General features: G+C 38.1%; 1 protein-coding gene across 1 annotated transcript; it reads left to right on the forward strand.

Annotated features, from left to right (window-relative positions):
• Nucleotides 1–18,576: 18,576 nt before the first annotated feature.
• LOC142163485 (amino acid permease 6-like) lies at nucleotides 18,577–19,047 on the forward strand. The gene has a single exon (XM_075220775.1). The coding sequence runs from the start codon at nucleotides 18,577–18,579 to the stop codon at nucleotides 19,045–19,047; it is 471 nt and encodes a 156-aa protein (XP_075076876.1).
• The last annotated feature ends 5,058 nt before the right edge of the window (nucleotides 19,048–24,105 follow it).

Genomic DNA, 24,105 nt, shown 5'->3' on the forward strand with positions numbered 1-24,105 from the left:
CTCAAGAGGTGTAGTTGGAACTTCTTTTAGTCAGCTTCTTCTGTAGTATCTATAGTCAACTTCCCTTGCAATAGATGTACCTGCACGAATATACATATATCCTTTCTCCCCCTTTTGGGCATCAGCAAAGAGGGGATAATATAACAACACACAAATACTAAAACACGATTTATAGCATGATATGCTTGCAGATTTATGGCAGAACAAAACATATTGTCTAAACAGCATAAACAAAACAAAAAAAATCATCCAACGACTGGTTATCCAGTCCAAAACAGCACATAAAAAAATATTGTCTAAAACTTCCACATTAACGATGCAAGAAATAAGTAAGAGTGTTGCAAATCGCCTCCTTCAGTTGATAAAAACTGGCATTGGCTGAGACAGTCATTCCATCAAGCCTGTTGTGTACCTCCTTGAATGCCTTGACTGCATTTTCCCTAACTCTGAGAACTGCAACTCTTATCTTTGAAATATCAGACCCTGTTTCTTTGGAGATTGCATGAATATCTCCAACAGTGTATTGAGTAGCCGTAAGAAGATCTTTGATGGTAGACAGTTGATTGTCAATGGCAACTAGTGTCTCAACAAGGTTAGGGACATTGCAACTATGATGGGAAACATAGGGTTTGGATTTTGGATCAGGTTGAGCATGTTTGACCTCACCTTCTTGTTTCTTAACCCATGAGCCCTTCACACACATATACCCCACTTGCAAACGCTCTGGAATTGTAAGATTTTGAAACAGAGATGAAGGGATATTCAGAGATGGAAATAAATGAGCTTCCAGAATGTGAGTGATGGCCATGCCATAAGGCAGACTGGTGGGACCATTAACACTTTCAATCATAAAGTTGATGACCTAGGAGGACAGTTTGATCTTGAGTTTTGTCACCAGGCAATATAAAAGAAAGGTATCTCTTTGAGAGAAGGTGGAGAAAGAGCCAGTACGAGGAAGCAGAGTAGTTGCAACAATGTGGGCTAGAACACGAGTTTCAAAGCTAACATCACTTGGACCTAACTAGTTTGGGAGAGATTCAGATGGACACTCAGCAATACACCGTTTTGCTTGATCAAAAGTGATTTCAAAATCATCAGGCCAAGAATTTTTGAAAAGCATGGGAAAACTAGAACACTTACACTGGAAAATTGAATCAAACATGGCACAATCAAGAACAATACGCTTCCCCAACATTAAGGATTCCAGCTTATCAGACTTACTAGAGCGAAGATTTGCATAAACATTTTCACTAGAGGTTCATCGACTTTAGGAGGGGGAACAGAAAAGAATTAGGACCGGCCCTGATGAACAAACAGATCTTTTACCTTACAATTTAGGGCTTCCATGTCATCAAGGTCGACTACCCTCCCATGAGAAATTGGCTTGTCTTTCAAAGCAATGAAAAAATCCCTGTTTGGAGAATCCCAGAAATTTAGGCCAGACTCTAAAGAATTAGAGAAATCTATTTTCGACTTCTTTGGAGTAAAGGTTTCAGGGGGTTCTTCCATAGGTCTTTTTCCCAGGGCTTTTTCTCCTAAAGTATGAGAATGATCTGAGAGGCCCGCCTGAGAGGAGGCAAAACCTTTCGAATGGTCGGACCATAGGTCTAGTTGTTCTGGAGGTTGAGATGGGGGTTTTTGTTCTGGAGCGAGTACTCTTTCTGGTAGAAGCAGAAGAATTTTTTGAGTGTTTGGCCATGGAAGAGCTTTAGGTGAGAGAAAGTTTTTTGGAGAGTGTTTCTAGGCGATGGGGGACTGAAAAGGGTTTTCAGGTATTAAAAGAAGGGTTTCTGACGGTTAGTACAGAAAAGAATGTCAGTTGAACAGACGTGATGATTGATTTTCCTTCTTTGAACTCTGTAACTGATGTGAAAAGAGAGGAAAAGAGAGGGAATTTGGAGGCGCAATTAATGATTAGAAAAAAACAACAAACTTTGAACATTAGGCATACAAAAATGTAATAGTAACACATAGGTCCTAATATTAATGATTAATTCAAATAATACCAAGTAATTCTCTTAAAAAGCAAAATCTTTCCTCTAGTAATGGCTTAGTAAAGATATCCGCTAATTGATCAGTAGTTCGAACAAAAGATAGTTCTATATTTCCCTTAAGAACATGATCTGTAATAAAATGATGCTTGATGTCTATATGCTTTGCCCTAGAATGATGCACAAGATTTTTAGAGAGACATATAGCACTAGATTTATCACAAAAAATTGGAATGAGTTTACAGAATAATTCATAGTCACCCAATTGATGAGACATCCATAGTAATTGTGTACAACATTGTCCAATGGCAATATACTCAGCCTCAATTGTGGATAATGGGACTCATTCTTTCTTTTTACTGTTCCAAGATATCAGTGCTTTTCAAGGTAATTGGCATGTCCCACTGGTACTTCTTTTATCTTCCTTATCACCTGCAAGATTAGCATCTGAAAAACCTTCTAGTTTAAAATTGTTAGATCATGGATACCATAATCCGTGAGAGACAGTTCCAATGAGATATCAAATAATTCTCTTTATTGTAGTCAGATGTGATTCCTTAGGAGCTGACTGAAACCTGATACATTTACAGACACTAAACATAATATCCGGTCGACTAGTCGTTAGATAAAGAAGTGAGCCAATCATTCCATGATACTTAGTTTCATCAACAGGATTTCCCTATTCATCTTTGTTGAGACTTGTTGAAGGACTCATTGGTGTGCCAATAGCTTTAGCATTGCTCATACCGAACTTTTGAATCAACTCCTTTGTATATTTTGTCTGACATATGAATGTTCCTTATTCAGATTGTTGAATTTGGAGTCCAAGAAAGAACGTTAGCTCTCCCATCATACTCATTTCTAACTCACTTTGCATAAGATTTGAAAATTCTTTGCACAGAAGAGAACTAGCACTACCAAAAATAATATCTTCAACGTAAATTTGAATAATGAGATTACCTTCTGATGATCTTTTAATAAACAGGACAATGTCTACTTTACCTCTTGTAAATCGCGATCAATAAGAAATGAGCTAAGTCTTTCATACCATGCATGTGGAGCTTGTTTCAGTCCATAAAACGCTTTGGTCAGTTTATACACATGGTAGGGAAACTTTGAATCTACAAATCCAGGAGGTTGTTTCACGTATACTTCATCTTCAATAAAACCATTCAAAGAGGCACTTTTAACATCCATATGAAATAGCCTGAATCTTTTAAATGATGCATATGCAAGAAGAATTCATATAGATTCCAGTCGAGCTACTAGAGAAAAAGTTTCGTCAAAGTCGACTCCTTCTTGTTGTGAGTATCCTTGAGCAACTAATCTAGATTTGTTTCTCACAACTTTTCTATCCTCATTCAGCTTATTTCTGAAAACCCATTTTGTTCCAATTACGGGAGCATTTTCAGGCTTGGGCATCAGTTTCCATACTTGATTTTTGTCGAATTGGTCTAGCTCTTCCTGCATTGCTTGCAACCAGCTTGAGTCTTTCAGAGCTTCCTCTATTTTCTTTGGCTCAATCTGAGAAATCAGTGCTATGTTTGCTTTCTTCTTGAGAGCTCCCCTGGTTTTCATTCCTTCGCTTGGATCTCCTATGATGAATTTTTGAGGATATTCAAGTTCACATTCATTTGGACAAACTGTATGAGTATTTGACTCATTCGGAGATTCTGGTTGACTGTTGCTGATCTCATTAGTTGACTCTATCACACCATCAGATTTATTAGTCGACTCCTGAGATTTACTTGCCTCCTGAATTTCTTGAGCTTGATCTTCATCACTTTTGCTATAATTCCTTTCTTGGCCGAAGTGTTATTCTCATCCAATATAACATAAACTGATTCTTCCACACAATTTGTTTTTATTATAGACTCTAAAGGATCTACTATTTAATGAATAACCCAGAAAAATACCTCTGTCAATTCTTGTATCGAATTTTCCAAGATTGTCTTTACCGTTATTGTGAATGAAACACTTGCTTCCAAACGGATGAAAGTAATTAATATTGAGTCATTTACCTTTCTACAATTCATAAGGAGTCTTCTTCAAAATGGGCCTTATGAGACATCGGTTGAGAATGTGACATGCAGTACTTACTCCTTCTGCCCAGAAGTGATTTGGTAACGAATATTCTAGTATCATAGTTCTTGCCATATCTTGCAAGGTCCTATTTTTTCGCTCAACGTCTCCATTCTGTTGGGGTGATCTTGGGGTAGAGAAGTTGTGGGTGTATCCTTGATCATTACAGAAATCTTCAAATGCTCTGCTTTCAAATTCTCCTCCATGATCACTTTGGATTATTGTTATAAGATACCCCTTTTCTCTTTCAACCTTCTTACAGAATATCTTAAATTTTTTCAAATCTTCATCTTTATGAGATAAGAAAATTACCCAAGTAAAGTGTGAGTAATCATCAACAATAACAAAAGCATATCATTTCCCTCCTATGCTAGCAGTTCTAGTAGGTTCAAATAAGTCCATATGGAGCAATTGCAAAGGCTTAGAAGTAGATCCAATATCCTTGTTTTTGAAAGAGTTTCTAGTTTTTTTTCCAATTTGACAAGCATCACATATATGATTTCTAGAGAAATTGAGTTTAGGCAAACCAATAACTAAATCATGCTTGAAAAGTTTTTCTACCAAATGCATGCTTGCATGACCAAGTTTCTTATGCCATAACTATGGATCATCAGATATGGATGTTAAACAAATATGGGCACATATATTTTCAAATCTATCAAGAATATAGACATTTCCATACCTTTTACCTTGGAAGATTATTTTACTTGTCTCATCTTCAATAGCACAACATGCTTTCTTGAACTTTACTTCATACTTGAGACACATAGCTGACTTATACTCAGCGGATTGTAGTTAAGTCCATCAATAAGATAAACCTCAGTGATATCACAATTAGTATTGAAAGAAACTGTTCCGGTACCGACTATTTTTCCTTTTGAGTCATCATCGAACTTGACACTTCCTCCGTCTATTTTTGTAACTTCCTTAAATAGGTTTTTGTCACCGGTCATGTGACTGAACACACACTATCTAAGTACTATTTTCCTTTGCGACTACTCTTGTGGTGTTCCTGCAAAACATAGTTATTACTTTCTTTTAGGTACCCAAGCTTGCTTGGGTCCTGGTTGGTTAGTATTACTCGGCTCAAGATTGTTTTTGGGATTCCAAATCCATCCTGAAATATTTGATTTACAAAATCGACAAAAGGAATATTTATGTCCACTTTTATTACAGTAGTGACATGTAATTCCTTATCCATTTTTTGGATCTTTCATTAGTGTTAGTACTAGTGGACTCTGTTCTGGCTGGTCCTTCTCTAGTTGACTTGTAAGTCACTTGGTTTGACCTGACAGAACGATGATTGGTGGATTTGCGCATGCCATTGAGTTGCATTTATAATTCCTCAAACTCTTCTTGAAGTACTTCATTTTCAATTTCACATACTTCATGCTTGAGTTTCCAGTCTTTTACTTTTTTGTTGAGTCTCTTTAGTTCATTCATCATTTTTTGAAACTCTTTCAAAGTAAGGTCAAGAATATCCTGCAATTCATTACACCTTTCACAGTTATAAGATCTTACCTCGCTTGTTTTACCTCGTGCCATGAAACAGTTCTCATTGTCATCTTTGCATTCATCGTCTGAAGTGTCCTCATCTGTCCAACACCCTGAGAGTTTGTTCATGTCGTTTTCCAAAATTGTCATGAAGCAAATATTCACTATCTCTTCGTGTTCTAAACTGTCTTCATCACTCCAGCTTCCAAATGATTTGTTCTTGTTGAAGTATCTGGAATCTTTTCTTTTTAGATCAGGACATTCAGCTTGAACATGCCCAAATCTTCCACACTCATAGCATTTGCCATCATTTTTTTCTTGGTCATTATATCTGTAAGCACGTGATTTTTGCCCTATATGAGAATTACTCCCAAAAATTCAAAATAAAACAATTTTCCTTTTGTGTGCAATTTTGAGAATTTTCGTGGCATTTTTTTTTGATAAATATTTGTATTTGTCCGTGCATGTTTATTTGTTAAATTAATAAAAAAATACAAAAATATGTCGCATTTACATTTTACAATTAGGAGAAATTAAGTTTGTTTTACAAGAATAAAAAAATCATAAAAATAATGTACATTGTATTTTTAGCATTTAATGTTCAAATTGTGTGATTTTATCGTAATTGCTATTTAATTGTGTTAATTGCTCCTTCATCTTCTTCTACTTCTCCAACTCCAGCTCCAAACGACCTCGCCATCCATGGCTTCCCTCGCTGCTTCTGCCCTCCCCCTCACGTCCCATGGCTGCCCCCTCACCACCATTTGCGTCTACCACGACCATCCCAGATCTACCATGAACGACCAACAACCATGGTTGTTGTTTCTTCGTCTTCATCTTCAACCAGTCAGCTCGCCTCCAGCTCCACCATGGCCATGTCCCTCTCCAAAACTGAGCTTCGTCTTCAACACCCTCACGACCAGTAACTCCATAACACAAACACACACACACACACACGCACGCTAAAAATGGCACCCGAATTTCAGAAGAACACCATGTACGTATCAATAGAACTCGAAAGCGGAGATGTTCAAAAAAAAAAAAAGAAAAAAAACTTTGATGATGATGGGCGTGAGAAAAGAACTGGGACGTTACTAACGGCAAGTGCACATATTATCACTGCTGTAATTGGTTCAGGAGTGCTTTCTTTAGCATGAGCTATAGCTTAGTTAGGATGGGTGGCTGGTCCTGCTGTTCTCTTTGCTTTTTCTTTCATTACATACTTCACTTCTACACTTCTTGCCGACTGTTACCGTTCTCCCGGCCCCATCTCCGACAAGAGAAACTACACTTACATGGACGTTGTTCACTTAGGAGGTGTGAAGGTAACACTATGTGGACTTGCACAATATGCTAACCTCGTCGGAGTTACCATTGGATACACTATTACAACATCTATCAGTATGGTGGCAGTAAATCGAGGTTGCCATTCGAACCCGGACTTCAAACTAGTAGGTTTCTGTTCTCTTTTCTTTTAGTTTTCGTTTAGTGAATTCATATTCCGCTCCCTTTCTTCTTTCTATGATTGTGTTTGTGTTCCGATGGGTTGGTTTGAATTCGAACCCAGGTTTTTGTTTGTATTAGAGATAATTCGTGTTCATCTTTGTTTGAAGTTCGTTAGTTTTTCATCAAGTGATTTAATGTCAAGTGTTTATGTGCTGGTCCTTAGTTTTTGATTTAGTTTGAATCATTCATCTTGGTTATGATGTTGTTTGATTTAGTTTGAGGTCAACTGATGATCGAGTTTAGTGATTTAAATCTATTTGTTTATTCTGATGAGTTTGTTCGGATATGAATCTGACTTTGTTATTAATTCATGAACGTTGTCGATTAGGAGTTTGTTTGGCGAGTTTATTATGCAGAGTTTGATTATTAGTTGTCAATTGTCAGGATTGATTTGGTTATAGCTGCTGTAATTTGATTGATTGATTAGGTGAATTGGTTATAGCTGATATGGTTTTGGTACAGATTGAAAGGGATAGGGGTAGAATGGTAAATTGCAGTATTTTCAGGGGCATTTTCGGGATTTTAAATTTTAGTAATTGATTAATTTGAGTGTTCTGTCCACTAAGCACTAATATATTAAAATAATACATAAAATAGTACGTAGTGGGGGACAAGACATAATGGTGAGAATTAATACATTGTTTAATATAGTGGGGGACAAAACATGCGGTAGTGGGGAATAAGAGAATTAAATAAAAAAAAGATATGTGTTAGTGGGAACTAATATATTTTTTTAATATAGTGGGGGACAAAACATTAAGTAGTGGGAAGTTAAAGGGGGATGGGTAGAAGATGGTGGGATTTAATTTAAGTGTTTGAAGTTTGACTATAAATAAAGGGAGGTTGGACAAAAAAAAAAGATTTTCTGAACATTAAGAGAGTGCTGGAGAGTTTAAAAAGAGAAAACAAAAACAAAGTAGTCTACGAGTTTAGTTTTGGGTTTAATACACGCGTGGTTGAGTCTGTTTGTGGTGATGTTGGTTGTTGCTGTTTAGTCTTTTACAAACTTTTGGGGTTGTTCTATTGAACTTGTTTGGTTTTCTTCAAATTTTCCCGGGCCTCGAATCTGGTTTGAATTGCTGTTGTTGGGTTGCTGTTGTCTTGCCGTGTTATTACTGTTGCTGACTGCTCTTTCATATTCTTGTATTGCCATTTCCAGGTACACTTTCGAATCAATACTGATGTGGCTGTGAGATGTGAAAGTGAAATGAAATGCTAGGGTGTTTTGATGAATTAGTGTTGTATCTATAGTTTAATAAGATATGTGACAAGTATTTATATAGTTTAATTTTATAACTCAACTGGAATGCATGGGGTAATCTTGTATTTAACTGGAACTGTTGGTTTTCAAACTATAGTTTGTAGTTGTCAATTACTGATTCCATGTAGTTAAATATGTAATTTGTAGAATGAACAAATAAGTTAAGGGATTAGTTGCCATATTTCATCTCTAGCTTTCTTTTGTATTTGAGGCAGATTTTAAATAGGCAGTGTTTGATTCCAATTAAAGGACAATCAAAACGGGATTTATTTATTTATTTCAGAGTCGCCACTTGTGAGATTTATGGTGTCCCAAGTCATCGGTTTTAATCCCGGAGGTGTGACAGCTCTGGCGACTCTGCTGAGGATTTTAAACTAGAACCACTGGTTCAGGGTTAGAAATTCAAGCTTAGAATAATTGTTGTATTTGTCTTTATCGTGTGATTGAGCTTAAATGTGCAAAATGATGTTTTTGACTGCTTTGATATTATTTGAACTGTACATATAAACTGTGCCGAAACCTTCTCTTCTCACCTCCGGGGATGTGCTTACTGGTGGAGACTCCTTATTCTGTTAGTGTCATACCCTGAAATAAAAGAGGCTCGGAAAGTTTCTAAGTCGGCTGGCCTTTTGGTTCCCGGAAAGGAGCTCCTTCCTCAACTCGAGTTGTCCGCTCGGGTACACTGTCTAGAACATATACCCAGGTTGAACCTAGAATAACTTGACTTCATGCCGGATCCCTAGTAGGAACGTTTATTTGCATCATGTTGCATTTGACTTAGGGGACTGAATATCTACTGGGGAGGTAACCCAGAATCTCTGGTTCAGGGTTCAAAAATTCGAGCTTAGAATAATTGTTATTATTTGGCTTCATTTATTATCTGATTTTATTACATGTTTTAGCCTAAATGTGCAAAATGTTACTCTTACCGCTTTGATATTATCTGAACTGTATATATAAACTGCTACAAAATCCCTCTCTTCTCTCTATTGAGGAGTGCATGCTGGTCGTGACTTCTTTCTGTTAGTGTCCTATCCCAAAATAGAACAAGGATTCAGAGGAGGTGCAAAATCGGATGATCTTTTGGTTACCGGTACGCAGTTCCCATCCTCGGCTCGAGTTGTCCGCTCGGGTTAGTCAGGTATAGAACAAACACCCAGGATAAACCTAGTATAACTTGACTTCATGTCAGATCCCTAGTAGGAACGTTTATTTGCATCATGTTGCATTTGGCTTAGGGGACTCAACACAGGGGTTGGGTCCGTCTAGGACAAACAACCTGAAATGAAAAAAGACCATCCTGCTGCATCCTGTTTGTTTTGCACATTTATTTGCTTCAGATCTGCATGCCGACCGGCTTCTAAAATCGGGAAGTTTTGAAAAATTGTGAAAAAGAGAAAAAATAGCAGTGTAGAAAGATAATTCTGAGTTACCAGCGAACTCTACCAAAATTTTGTGAAAAAAAATGTTTTTTAGTGTAATTTGTTTAAACAAGTCTTGTTGTCAGAATTAGTTTATTGTCGTGGCCCGAACTACGCCGGTCTGATTCTCACAAGATGTGAGATACGTAGGCAGCCCTCATCGGGTCCAACCTCCCCTTTTGCAAAAAATAGCCAAAAAATGTTAAATTTATTTGTCAACATAAATAAGTCGGGTGATGTCGTTTTTTGCAAGAATAGCCGAATGTTCTCGAAAGGGACGCCAGAAGGGTGACTTTGCATAAACGATCACTTTTTGATCATCCTTTAGAGTTTTGGTCGGTTGACCCTCACGACCTTAAAATCTTCGTCCCCGAGGTGCTGAAAGGCCGTGTTGACAAAACCCGGTCTTTTATTTTTTTTAATTTGAAAAATAATAAGAAAAGAGTCAGTGGTCAAGAATACCGTTTATATTTTTTAAGCCGAGCCAGCTTCGGCGGTGTCTTAAACCGTTCTTGCCGAGATAGCCTTAGAATATCTTTCAGTTGTCAAAAGGCTATTTTCATAAAAGAACAGACAAGTTTGTGAAGGGTCATAAAATAATCTTCCCGACCTCAAAATTCATGTGAAATTAGGAAGGGGCCACGTTTGCAAAAACAACCGTTTGGTCAAAATCGGCATATAAGGGAAGGAATCTGTCATTTTATTTTGCTTGAGTTTGTATTTCTTTTGATTAGAGAATGTGGGCCGTTTGACTTTCATGTCTGTTGTTCGTCTTTAAGTGATTCCAAAAATGTCTTATTGTTGTTTACCTTTTATGTGGCAGAACTACGTCCGGTCTAATTCATGCGGGGACATGATACGTAGGCAATCCACATAAGATTCGACCACCATTAAAAAGAAGAAAAAAAAGAGACAAAAGAAAAGAAAAAAGGGAGCACAATTACAAGAAGTCGGAATGACGCACATAACTGAAGCAAATGCATGATAGAAAAAGTTAATTGCCTAGTTGCATTGCATCCTTAATGTGTGTTTTCTTATCTGTTGAAAACCCTAACGCTAATAGGGTGCTTCCATTTTGTCCTCTTTAAAATAGTCAGAAGGGTGGTTGGTTGTGATTCTAAAGTTACGCTTCCCTGCAACACAAAGGCAAAAGACAATGGCAGAGAGCAACAGAACTGAGCGGGTTGGTACCGATGCCCAAAAACAGTTGGTTGAATAGGACTACGGGTTGGTAGAAGAGGTGAGAATATTGAGACAGCATGTGGCAGATATGTATCGGGCATGGATGAATGGGAAAACACCACCACCGCCACCGCCTAGATGCTTGAACTCTGTCCTTAACCAAACACCTAACCCAATAACGGATGATCCCCCATACTCTCCATATCTACCCACTTATGACAGCTTCCCAAGCCACCCGAGTAGCTCCATCACTCGTCATCCAACTATATTCTCCCAACGCTACTCCCCTCCCCAACGCTACTTCTCTCCACGGGACTCCCAAAAACATGCTTCACTTTCCCAGTACCCAGCTTCACAAAATGCCTATCCACCCTCACAAGCCTACCGAAAGCCCTCTGGATCAGGTTTCCGGCCCAATCAAGCATTTAAGAATGAGAGGTTGTTGAAACGAGAAAAGGCTCTCACCCCTATCGGAGAATCTTATGCAAGCTTGTTTGAAAAGTTAAAGCATTCTGGCCTGATTGAGCCGCTCCTCGGCTATACTCCAGACCCATATGCAAAAGGCTTTGATCCTACTGTACGATGCATGTACCACTCTAATGTCCAAGGGCATAGCATTGAAGATTGTCGTTCTTTGAAAAGGGAAATAGAAAGAATGATTCAAGAAGGGGTAATTGTGATCGATGACAATAATAAAGAGCATGTGAACCCTCTTGGGATATTGACTAAAGCTGAAGATGTTGAAGCGGATAGTGGTCTTGGCAATATTGATGCAAAGCTCAGTGGCTAAGATGTCGTGCTTGGTAATTGGGAAGACGCTCCATTCTTTGGTCCGCCAGAGTAGAGTTTTTGGTGGTTTATTTTGTTTCATTTCTGTTTTCCGGGTTATTTGCAGGGTTGTAATCCGGACATTGTCTCGTGTCAAACCCTCTTATCCTTCCATTTTGTCATAGTGGTTTGTTTAGTGTTGTCGAGGATTTGTTTTAGGTTTGGTCCAAGGTTGTACCCCAGTTGTTTTGCTTGTTTCGTTACACGAATCGTTTCACCGCTTGTCTAATGCAAATTCCGGTCTTTTGTTACCTCCAATCATCTTCTTTGTTTAGTTCTTTTATCCTTTTGTTTTGTCCTTGATTCAACGCCAATTCTAGTGACATGACATGCACGCACAATTTGGGCCTAATCTTAAGAGTTAATTATAAAGCCATTGGGAGATGATCGGGACACTTAAGGGAAATAGGAACAGCTTGAGATCCTTTGAAGCCCGAGCCACGTAAAACTAGGGCAAGTAAAAAAAAAACCATAAAAGCAAGTTAGCCATATTGCCAAGAGGGTCGTTCATGGTAACGAAACTGAGAGTATTTCTTAACGGTGCTTTAAAAATGACAAATGAAAAGGCGAATGTGTGGATATGGTTATCAAGTCCGGCACAATCAGAAGATGTGGCGAATGTTTAATTGTGTTGTTTGTGCTTGGCATGTTTTGAAGATTGGAATGACGAAGACATTTTATTCTGCTATCTAAACACTTTATCCTTCGTTAATCTTTTTGAGCCTTATTGGTTTTCTTTCGTACCCCTCGTTCGGAATCAGTAGCAAAGACTAGAAAACACAAGCATGAAAGATAAAGAAAAAGAAAAAGGAAAAGAAAAAGAAGACAACAGAAACAACAAAACAACAAAAGAGAAAGGAGAAAGGAGAAATGAGAAGAGAAAGAAAAGAAAAATAAATAAGTGAAAAAATAAAAAGAGGAATTGGGAACTACGTTTGACCTGATTCCTCAAAGAGGATACGTAGGCGCTTCACGGCTCGGTCATAGTATGCATAGTGTGCATAGTGTGCATAGTGTAACATAGTGTAACAAAAATAAAAAATCCCCAAGCAAGAAACTGGGGCAGAAGTTGTGTTGGATGTAGAGAAATCTGATTCCGAAGGTTGTAAATTTTGAACCCAAATTGATTCGTTTTGAGCCGCTAATACCCTTTCTTTCTAGGCCTATCCAAAACCCCACGTTACGGTCCAAAGAAAGACCTTTTGACCAGTCTTCGAAAGATGCCAAGTCATACAAACGGAAGTCGGGGATAGCACCCCGATTCCCAACAAAGAAAAGGATCATGGACTGGAAATGAATTGATAGCCGAAAAGAATCCCCAGCAGAGAGAGTCATATCGGCAACACTCCAAATCCCCAGCTAAAAAGATAAAATAAAATGAAAGAGTCTTATCGGTGAAAACCTTCACGGGCACCTTGAGGCGGCTATAAGTTGGGATAAAAACCAAAATGAGAGAGGCTTGATAGTGAAAACCCTTCGGGCACTACAAGTCGAATAAAGATTGAGAATCATACAGGAAAGCACCAGACGAAGATTGTGAAAGGCGATTAACAACGAAGGATAGGCCACATGTGCATGTCATGGCCAATGGAGTTGGCATCCACATCTGATAGGTTTTACTTTGTAATTTTCTCGTTAGGAGTCATCTTTTCCTTTTGTCTTTTACTCTGTTCCTTTTACCTTTGTCATTTCCTCTTCTTGAGTCTCTTGGTCAGAACAAGCGAGAAATGATTTCAAAATTTGCCATCAGCTTCCTAATTATGCAAGACGAGATCTGACTAGTACATCAAAGGGGTATAAGTCAGGAAAAAACAAGCGCAATGAGCTGATAATAGTCAATGTGCTTTGAGGTTCGCGGAAAATACCCAAGATTGGTCCATATCAATTCAGGGACAGTGCAACAAAAAGAGGGCCAGGGGGATTGAACCGAGGGTATATTCAATGATGAGATTGACAAAAGGATGGACCAGTGTCAAGAAGGATATCCCAGCAGAAATTGAGGGTTATAAGGCCAAGGCCAGCGGAAAATCAAGAAAGAACAACGCGGAAAGCAATGGACAAAATTTGGAAATTCACAGGAGACTCAAAGGTTGGGGAAATGCCAAGTTCAGACAGTACCGCAAAAGAAGATATTGGGTCTGCACCGAGAAAGGGTATTTCGGTAACACAGACGATGGAAGGAGTGGTTAATCAATGAACGAACATGCAAGATCTTCAAGTGAAATCAGCTGGCATAAAAATACACGAGGTCAGATAAGGAGACTGGGAAAATGGTTAAGAGGTTTGTGAATAAGGAATTGTCAAGAAGGTCGGAAGGTATCAGCCCAGTTCAAGATGGTCAGACAACGCATAGATGGGAGAATGGTTGATGGCATCCCCAACAGGAGTATCACAATCAACCACCACGTTTTAAACTGACCAAATTTTCTTTGATTTGAAGCAGGGACAGGGAATGCTACCGATGATGGAAAGATGGGCCACAAGAAAGATTGTCAAACTGGGGCAAAAAATTTTCGTTCATTTTGAAAATTTTAGGGAAGTCTAACACAAGTTTGGTGAAAAGCGGTGTCCCCAGTAGTTCTTCGGGAGAAAGCAAAACAAGTTTTAAAAAAAAAGAAAGAAAAAAGCAATGTTAGGAGGAAGATAACACGAGTTTTAAAGGAGGTAGTCTTCGAAGGAAGATGATAACAAAAAAAAAGAAAAAAAAAGAGGAAGACCGGTTCTTGCAAAAGGAAACGGTTTGCAGAAGAATAAAACATCAGTCTTGAGGGAAGTAGTCTTTCAAGGAGTAAGATAACATATTTTTGAAAAATGTTATCCCCAGCAGTCCACGGAGAAGACAATACAAGTGTTGAGGGAAGTAGTTTTGAAGAAAGATAATTCAAGTTAGAAGGAAAATGGTTGTTGAGGTCAGGATCCTCCCCTTGAAGAACAGAATAACGATTTATTTTTCGAAGTTGTTATTGAGGTCAGGAGCCCCCCTGAAGAACGGAATGACGATTTATTTTTCGAAGTTGTTGTTGAGGTCAGGAGCCCCCCTGAAGAACAGAATGACGATTTATTTTTCGAAGTTGTTGAAATCTCGCCCGCCTGAAGAAAGGAATGACGATTTATTTTTCAAAGTTGTTATTGAGGTCAGGAGCCCCCCTGAAGAACAGAATGACGATTTATTTTTCGAAATTATTGTTGAGGTCAGGAGCCTCCCCTGAAGAACAGAATGACGATTTATTTTTCGAAGTTGTTGTTGAAATCTCGTCCGCCTGAAGAAAGGAATGACGATTTATTTTTCAAAGTTGTTATTGAGGTCAGGACCCCTCCTGAAGAACAGAATGACGATTTATTTTTCGAAGTTGTTGTTGAGGTCAGGAGCCCTCCTGAAGAACATAATGGCGATTTATTTTTCGAAGTTGTTGTTGAGGTTAGGAGCCCCCCCTGAAGAACAGAATGACGATTTATTTTTCGAAGTTGTTGTTGAGGTCAGGAGCCCCCCTGAAGAACAGAATGACGATTTATTTTTCGAAGTTGTTGTTGAGGTCAGGAGCCCCCCCGAAGAACAAAATGGCGATTTATTTTTCGAAGTTGTTGTTGAGGTCAGGAGCCCCCCCTGAAGAACAGAATGACGATTTATTTTTCGAAGTTGTTGTTGAAGACAGGAGCCCCCCTGAAGAACAGAATGGCGATTTATTTTCCGAAGTTGTTGTTGAAATCTCGCCCGCCTGAAGAAAGGAATGACGATTTATTTTTCAAAGTTGTTATTGAGGTCAGGATCCCTCCTGAAGAACAGAATGACGATTTATTTTTCGAAGTTGTTGTTGAGGTCAAGAGCCCCCCTGAAGAATGGAATGACGATTTATTTTTCAAGGTTATTGTTGAGGTCAGTAGTCCCCCCTGAAGAACGAAATGACGCTTTATTTTCGAAGTTGGTTGAGGTCTGGAGCCCCGCCTGAAGAACGGAATGACGATTTATTTTTCGAAGTTGTTGGTTGAGGTTGGGAGCCCACCCATATAACAGAGGAATATATTTCAGTCTTTACATTTTATGTTGAAGAAGTTGGGAGCCCGCCCATATAATAGAGGAATACATTTCAGTCTTTAAATTTCAAGTTTTGAAGTTGGGAGCCCGCCCATATAACAGAGGAATACATTTCAGTCTTTACATTTTAAGTTGAAGAAGTTGGGAGCCCGCCCATATAACAGAGGAATACATTTCAGTCTTTAAATTTCAAGTCCGGAAGTTGGGAGCCCGCCCATATAACAGAGGAATACATTTCAGTCTTTATATTTTAAGTTGAAGAAGTTGGGAGCCCGCCCATATAACAGAGGAATACATTTCAGTCTTTAAATTTCAAGTCCGGAAGTTGGGAGCCCGCCCATATAATAGAGGAATACATTTCAGTCTTTACATTTTAAGTTGAAGAAGTTGGGAGCCCGCCCATATAACAGAGGAATACATTTCAGTCTTTAAATTTCAAGTTTTGAAGTTGGGAGCCCGCCCATATAACAGAGGAATACATTTCAGTCTTTACATTTTATGTTGAAGAAGTTGGGAGCCCGCCCATATAACAGAGGAATACATTTCAGTTTTTAAATTTCAAGTTATGAAGTTGGGAGCCCGCCCATATAACAGAGGAATACATTTCAGTCTTTAAATTTCAAGTCCGGAAGTTGGGAGCCCGCCCATATAACAGAGGAATACATTTCAGTCTTTACATTTTAAGTTGAAGAAGTTGGGAGCCCGCCCATATAACAGAGGAATACATTTCAGTCTTTAAATTTCAAGTTTTGAAGTTGGGAGCCCGCCCATATAACAGAGGAATACATTTCAGTCTTTACATTTTAAGTTGAAGAAGTTGGGAGCCCGCCCATATAACAGAGGAATACATTTCAGTTTTTAAATTTCAAGTTTTGAAGTTGGGAGCCCGCCCATATAACAGAGGAATACATTTCAGTCTTTAAATTTCAAGTCCGGAAGTTGGGAGCCCGCCCATATAACAGAGGAATACATTTCAGTCTTTACATTTTAAGTTGAAGAAGTTGGGAGCCCGCCCATATAACAGAGGAATACATTTCAGTCTTTACATTTTAAGTTTTGAAGTTGGGAGCCCGCCCATATAATAGAGGAATACATGGAAGTTTGAAGTCAGTAAAGTGGAGGGTTACAACAAGAAACCCCAACAGAAATCAGAAGGAAGGCCACAAGTCGAGCCAGAAGTAAAGAAACAACAGAGAGGAATACAACCGAAATCCCCAACGGGAAACAACAAAAAATCCCTTGTAGAGGAAGGAAGTTCAAGATTCGATGGGAAAAATGATGCGAAGCTCCCAAGAAGGACATAAGCAGTTCGAGATCGGCAGTCAAGGGAGAATACAAGACAAATCAGAAGTAAAGAAATACCCGAGAAGTGACCAAGACATCAAAGCAACAAGAGACACAAGAGCATGACTGAAGATCTAGATAAGATTTTGTAATTCATAGACTATAGTTTAGTCTAGCTTCTTGTTTTCTTTCAGCATGGTGTAATAAGGAGGTCGGAAAGCAGTAATAACAGCATGCAACAGCAGTAACATTGCCGTCCCATGGTAGTCCCAGCTACCAAAACTTCCCGAACTACATTAACCTGATTCCCTTCTAGCCAGGGATATGTAGGAAACCTTTGAAGCAAAGGTTCGGTTAAATCCTTTTTCAAAAAAATGCTTCACACGGAGTCCTCGGATAGGCAAAAATCGCTCACTTTATCTTTGCACGAAAACTCTTCGTGTTTTCGGACAAAGAGGGGCAGCTATAAGCACGTGATTTTTGCCCTATATGAGAATTACTCCCAAAAATTCAAAATAAAACAATTTTCCTTTTGTGTGCAATTTTGAGAATTTTCGTGGCATTTTTTTTATAATTATTTGTATTTGTCCGTGCATGTTTATTTGTTAAATTAATAAAAAAATACAAAAATATGTCGCATTTGCATTTACAATTAGGAGCAATTAAGTTTGTTTTACAAGAACAAAAAAATCATAAAAACAATGTACGTTGCATTTTTAGCATTTAATGTCCAAATTGTGTGATTTTATCGTAATTGCTATTTAATTGTGTGTTAATTGTTATTGAGAGTTAATTTGCACTTTTATAAATTAATTTAGTTCTATAGGATAATTTAGGATTTTTAGAATTTAGTTTTAGTTTAAGAAAAAATAAAAGAAGAAAAAAGAAGCAATAAAAGAAGAAGAAAATCGGATTGGGCCACCTTTTAATTTAAATCAACCAGGCCCAAACCAAATAACCCCCACCGGGTCGACCCGACCCAGTCCGCCCCATAACCCAAACTAATCCCCCCCTCTTCCCATTTTTCACTCTTCATTTCCCCAAACCCTAAAACACCTACCCGCCCCCCTCTTCTTCTCCTTCCAAAGCCTCCTCCCATGGCTGCCCTCGCTGCTTCTTCTTCTTCGTCAGCTCCCATGGCTGCCCCTTCCTCCTTCATCTTCTTCTACTTCTCCAACTCCAGCTCCAAACGACCTCGCTATCCATGGCTTCCCTCGCTGCTTCTGCCCTCCCTCTCACGTCCCATGGCTGCCCCCTCACCACCATTTGCGTCCACCACGACCACCCCAGCTCCACCATGAACGACAAACAACCATGGTTGTTATTTCTTCGTCTTCATCTTTCAACCAGTCAGCTCGCCTCCAGCTCCACCATGACCATGTCCCTCTCCAAAACTGAGCTTCGTCTTCAACACCCTCACGACCAGTAACTCCATAACACAAACACACACACACATACGCGCTAAAAATAGCACCCGAATTTCAGAAGAACACCATGTACGTATCAACAGAACTCGAAAGCGGAGATGTTAAAAAAAAAAACTTTGATGATGATGGGCGTGAGAAAAGAACTGGGACGTTACTAACGGCAAGTGCACATATTATCACTGCTGTAATTGGTTCAGGAGTGCTTTCTTTAGCATGGGTTATAGCCCAGTTAGGATGGGTGGCTGGTCCTGCTGTTCTCTTTGCTTTTTCTTTCATTACATACTTCACTTCTACACTTCTTGCCGACTGTTACCGTTCTCCCGGCCCCATCTCCGACAAGAGAAACTGCACTTACATGGACGTTGTTCACTTAGGAGGTGTGAAGGTAACACTGTGTGGACTTGCACAATATGCTAACTTCGTCGGAGTTACCATTAGATACACTATTACAACATCTATCAGTATGGTGGCAGTAAATCGAGGTTGCCATTCAAACCCGGACTTCAAACTAATAGGTTTCCGTTCTCTTTTCTTTTAGTTTTCGTTCAGTGAATTCATCTTCCGCTCCTTTTCTTCTTTCTATGATTGTGTTTGTGTTCCGATGGGTTGGTTTGAATTCGAACCCAGGTTTTTGTTTGTATTAGAGATAATTCGTGTTCATCTTTGTTTAAAGTTCGTTAGTTTTTCATCAAGTGATTTAATGTCAAGTGTTTATGTGCTGGTCCTTAGTTTTTGATTTAGTTTGATTCATTCATCTTGGTTATGATGTTGTTTGATTTAGTTTGAGGTCAACTGATGATCGAGTTTAGTGATTTAAATCTATTTGTTTGTTCTGATGAGTTTGTTCGGATATGAATCTGACTTTGTTGTTAATTCATGAACGTTGTCGATTAGGAGTTTGTTTGGTGAGTTTATTATGCAGAGTTTGATTATTAGTTGTCAATTGTCAGGCTTGATTTGGTTATAACTGCTGTAATTTAATTGATTGATTATGTGAATTGGTTATAGCTGATATGGTTTTGGTACAGATTGAAAGTGATTGGGGTAGAATGGTAAATTGCAGTATTTTCAGGGGCATTTTCGGGATTTTAAGTTTTAGTAATTGATTAATTTGAGTGTTCTATCCACTAAGCGCTAATATATTAAAATAATACATAAAATAATACGTAGTGGAGGACAAGACATAATGGTGGAAATTAATACATTGTTTAATATAGTGGGGGACAAAGCATGCGGTAGTGGGGAATAAGAGAATTAAATAAAGAAAAGATATGTGTTAGTGGGAACTAATATATTTGTTTAATATTGTGGGGGACAAAATATTAAGTAGTGGAAAGTTAAAGGGGGATGGGTAGAAGATGGTGTGATTTAATTTAAGTGTTTGAAGTTTGGCTATAAATAAAGGGAGGCTGGACACAAAAAAAAAAGATTTTCTGAACATTAAGAGAGTGCTGGAGAGTTTAAAAAGAGAAAAGAAAAATAAAGTAGTCTACGAGTTTAGTTTTGGGTTTATTACACGCGTGGTTGAGTCTGTTTGTGGTGATGTTGGTTGTTGTTGTTTAGTCTTTTACAAACTTTTGGGGTTGTTCTATTGAACTTGTTTGGTTTTCTTCAAATTTTTCCGGGCCTCGAATCTGGTTTGAATTGCTATTGTTGGGTTGTTGTTGTCTTGTCGTGTTATTACTGTTGCTGACTGCTCTTTCATCTTCTTGTATTGCCATTTCCAGGTACACTTTCGAATCAATACTGATGTGGCTGTGGGATGTGAAAGTGAAATGAAATGCTAGGGTGTTTTGATGAATTAGTGTTGTATCTATAGTTTAATAAGATATGTGACAAGTATTTATATAGTTTAATTTTATAACTCAACTGGAATGCATGACGTAGTCTTGTATTTAACTGGAACTGTTGGTTTTCAAACTATAGTTTGTAGTTGTCAATTACTGATTCCATGTAGTTAAATATGTAATTGGTAGAATGAACAAATAAGTTAAGGGATTAGTTGCCATATTTCATCTCTAGCTTTCTTTTGTATTTGAGGCAGATTTTAAATAGGCAATGTTTGATTCCGTTAGGCAGCATATAGGCCAATATTCTAATCCGTGTGAATAACATTTCCTAGCCATTAATTCCAATAGTTTAAATCAATTTTAGGAATGTTAGTTTAAATCAATTTGGAGAATGGTCAGTTTGTTTTGATAATCTTGACAATTTTGTATGCAATTTGTAATTTCAGCTTTAGTAGTTCACTTATAGAATAAAGGCATGAAACATTTCTCCATTTTTATGAGTTCGAGTGTAAATTACCGTTATCATTTACTCTAATCCAATAACTACTTGTCAAGCATGTAATTAATTAAGATTTTTTTCCGTTTCTTTTAGAGACAAACTTAATAGAAATGCAGTCACTTTAGGATTGCCCTTAAAAAATAAATGAGACGAGCCTCGCCAAATAAAACGCAAGCTGCGGGGCCCACAATAAATGGTTAATAATTAATTAGACTTCGGGTGGGCCGTTTTAGCAAGATTTCACGGCCTTCCCAAAATAATGATACGCTACTCGCTTTAGCCGCGTATTTAATAATGTTATCTTCTTAAACTCGGGTGCACATTTATGTGACCAAAATCCAAATCTCAATAGAGTTGAAATGTGCCAACAACCACGGGTGCATTGATGTGACATGGTTCGAGATATATTTTCACGATGTTGCAATTCTCGATAAAAATAATAATAATGATAAAAGCGGTTAAAAGTTAAAATTCGCACATATGTTCAACATGTATTAAATCAGATAATCAAGCCGAATATGACAGTTGAGCGACCGTGTTAGAACCACGGAACTCGGGAATGCCTAACACCTTCTCCTGGGTTAACAGAATTCCTTATCCGGATTTCTGGTTTGCGGACTGTAATACAGAGTCATTCTTTTCCTCGATTCGGGATTAAAATCGGTGACTTGGGACACCATAAATCTCCCAAGTGGAGACTCTGAAATAAATAAATAAATCCCGTTTCGATTGTCCTTTAATTGAAAAAACTCCCCTTCCGCGCCCCTTTGCGGTGGCGCGGGCGAAAAAGGAGGTGTGACAATATTGCCTGGTTCTCCTGGGTGGCATCGTTCCTTTTCTCGCATTACTGTATCTCATTATTAAACCATCCATATTCCTTGACATAATGGAAATTTCTTCTTGAAGAGCTTCAGTGTCATCATCAATATCATTTTCTGCTTTTTCAGTTGTGGCCTTGAATGCAATCGTTTTCTTCTTTTCTTCCTGGTTTGTTTTCTTGAGATGAGTTTTCTCGAAAGATATGAGTTCTCCTCGAAGTTCATCGTATAATAGTTTGTTAAAATTCTGTGATTCAAGTGTAACCACTTTTGTCTGCCAAGTAGTGGGTAGACTTCTAAAATTTTTACTTGATTTTGCTAAATCTAGCAAACATCTCTTCAATAGATTCTCCTTCTTTCATCTGGAAAAGTTCATAGTCATGAACCAACATGTTGATATGGATTTCTTTCACTTTACTGGTTCTTTCATACGTAACTTCAAGTTTATCCCATATCTCTTTGGTTGTATCGCAACTGGAGATTTTCTCATACTCCTCACCACTTATAGCATTATAAAGCAGATTCCTTGCCTTATTGTTAACTTGCACAACTGCCATTTGCTTATCTGTATATGAATCTATATCTTCAGGATCAGCAGGTGGTTGAGCGGCGGCCACAGAGGGTAGTTCCCCTTTTTCATAACTCTCCAGACTTTGACATCATAGGACTTTGCGTATATTTCCATACACACTTTCCAGTGAGAGAAATGCTGTCCATTGAAATACGGTAGCCTCACTTGCGATGTTCCATCTTGGAAGAGCGCTCCAATAATAACTTGATTTCCCATGATTTATTTCTCACAAGTTGTTAAGCAAAAGAAAAATGTGAGTCTCGCTCTAATACCAATTGAAAGTACAAGAGGGGGGAGGGGTGAATTGTTTATTTTTATATTTTAATCACTACAAGTTGACTAGTTTTCTAATTAGTCGATTAGATGTAATAATGAGATAATAATAAGAGTAGAATTTAAGATGCAGAAATAAAGTGCAGGAATTAAAGACACCAGAATTTTATACTGGTTCGAATTCAATGTGAATCCTAGTCTAGTCCCATTGGGTTGCAAGGGAGTTCTCTTTCAGTGAATGAGTTTCTCGAGTACAATGCGAATGGTGTGGTTTACACCAATGGCTCAGTTTCTATGTCACTCATTTCTTTTTGATAAAATGTCTCACTAGTATTTTACTCTCTTTCTTCTCTAACTTGTTATACAACAGATCTAGTAGAGCTACAATGTTTGTTTGCAGTAGAACAAAGAGAGGATATTTGGTTCGATCGAAGTATATATGTCTAAGGCTTAAGGATGTGTATAAATACTTTGTAGGAGGCCGTTGCTGAAGAGATTTGCCAACCCAAGAGATTTGATCCTTGGAAAGAGATTGATTTTTTCCAAGAATAAGGTTATTTGCCCTTGCTCTTCCTTGATGAGATGACTTTAATAGCTTTCCTTCTACAGGTCTTGATAGCGCTGGATTTTCACCTTTATTTTGGTCCTTCCAGTAATAGCAGCTTGATTGATCATCTTGCAAGATTTTCAATGCTTCTTTTTCGCTTCAATCAATCTCTGATTGATTTTCTTGCCTGATCTTTAGTTGTTTGATTGATTCCTTCCTTTTGATTTCTTCGATCTTGGGTGCTTTTCGTGAGTCCCTATACCAAAAGCAATTATATTATTTTTCATCATTAAAACTAAAACCTAACACCTTGGAAGTGCCCTGTTGTTCTTTCTTATTTGCTGTATTGTTGGTTGTTGTTTTTCTTAATCTGTAAGATTCTTGTTTCCTTCCGTATTGTATTTTCCTTCTTTGATTTCTCTACTGTTACTTTCCGTAAATTCTTATTGATTCATTCCCTGCCATCTTATTATATCCTTATATCTTCTGCCTTGTTTCTTATTATTAGCTCCAGTAGGGCCCTGACTTGACCTCGTCACTACTCTATCGAGGTTAGTCTTGGCACTTATTGGGTACCGTTTTGGTGTACTCATACTATGCTTCTGTACATCTTTTGTGCAAATCCAGGTACATCCTATCAGCCTCGGTATTGGTGCGCCGTGTTGCTGCTTTGGAGACTTCAAGGTACACCTGTCCGCGTCCGCAGGCTTCGGAGTCCCCTTCTATCCTGTTTTTTTCTTATTTCTTTATATCTTTATAGACAGTGATGTATAGGAGCGTTCCGTACTGTATCTAAAGCTTGTGACTTATATTTCACCGGGTTTTGGGGTTTGTATATTTTGAGAGGCAGTTTTCATTTATATAGCCGTTGATGTTTGGATTTAAGTTATTATTTCGATGTTTTCTCATGTTTGTTAGGCTTACCTAGTCTTAGAGACTAGGTGCCGTTACGACATATTATGGAGGAAAATTTGGGTCGTGAAAAATACACTATATGATTTATTTCAATATAGAAATATTATTTTGGTGGTTGAACAAATTGAAAGTATGGGAAACTTCTTCAATGATCCACAGCCAAATACTTCATTTTTATCCACA

This window comes from Nicotiana tabacum, chromosome 8 (genome assembly GCF_000715075.1).
Source record: "Nicotiana tabacum cultivar K326 chromosome 8, ASM71507v2, whole genome shotgun sequence".
In the NCBI taxonomy this organism is placed as follows: domain Eukaryota; kingdom Viridiplantae; phylum Streptophyta; class Magnoliopsida; order Solanales; family Solanaceae; genus Nicotiana; species Nicotiana tabacum.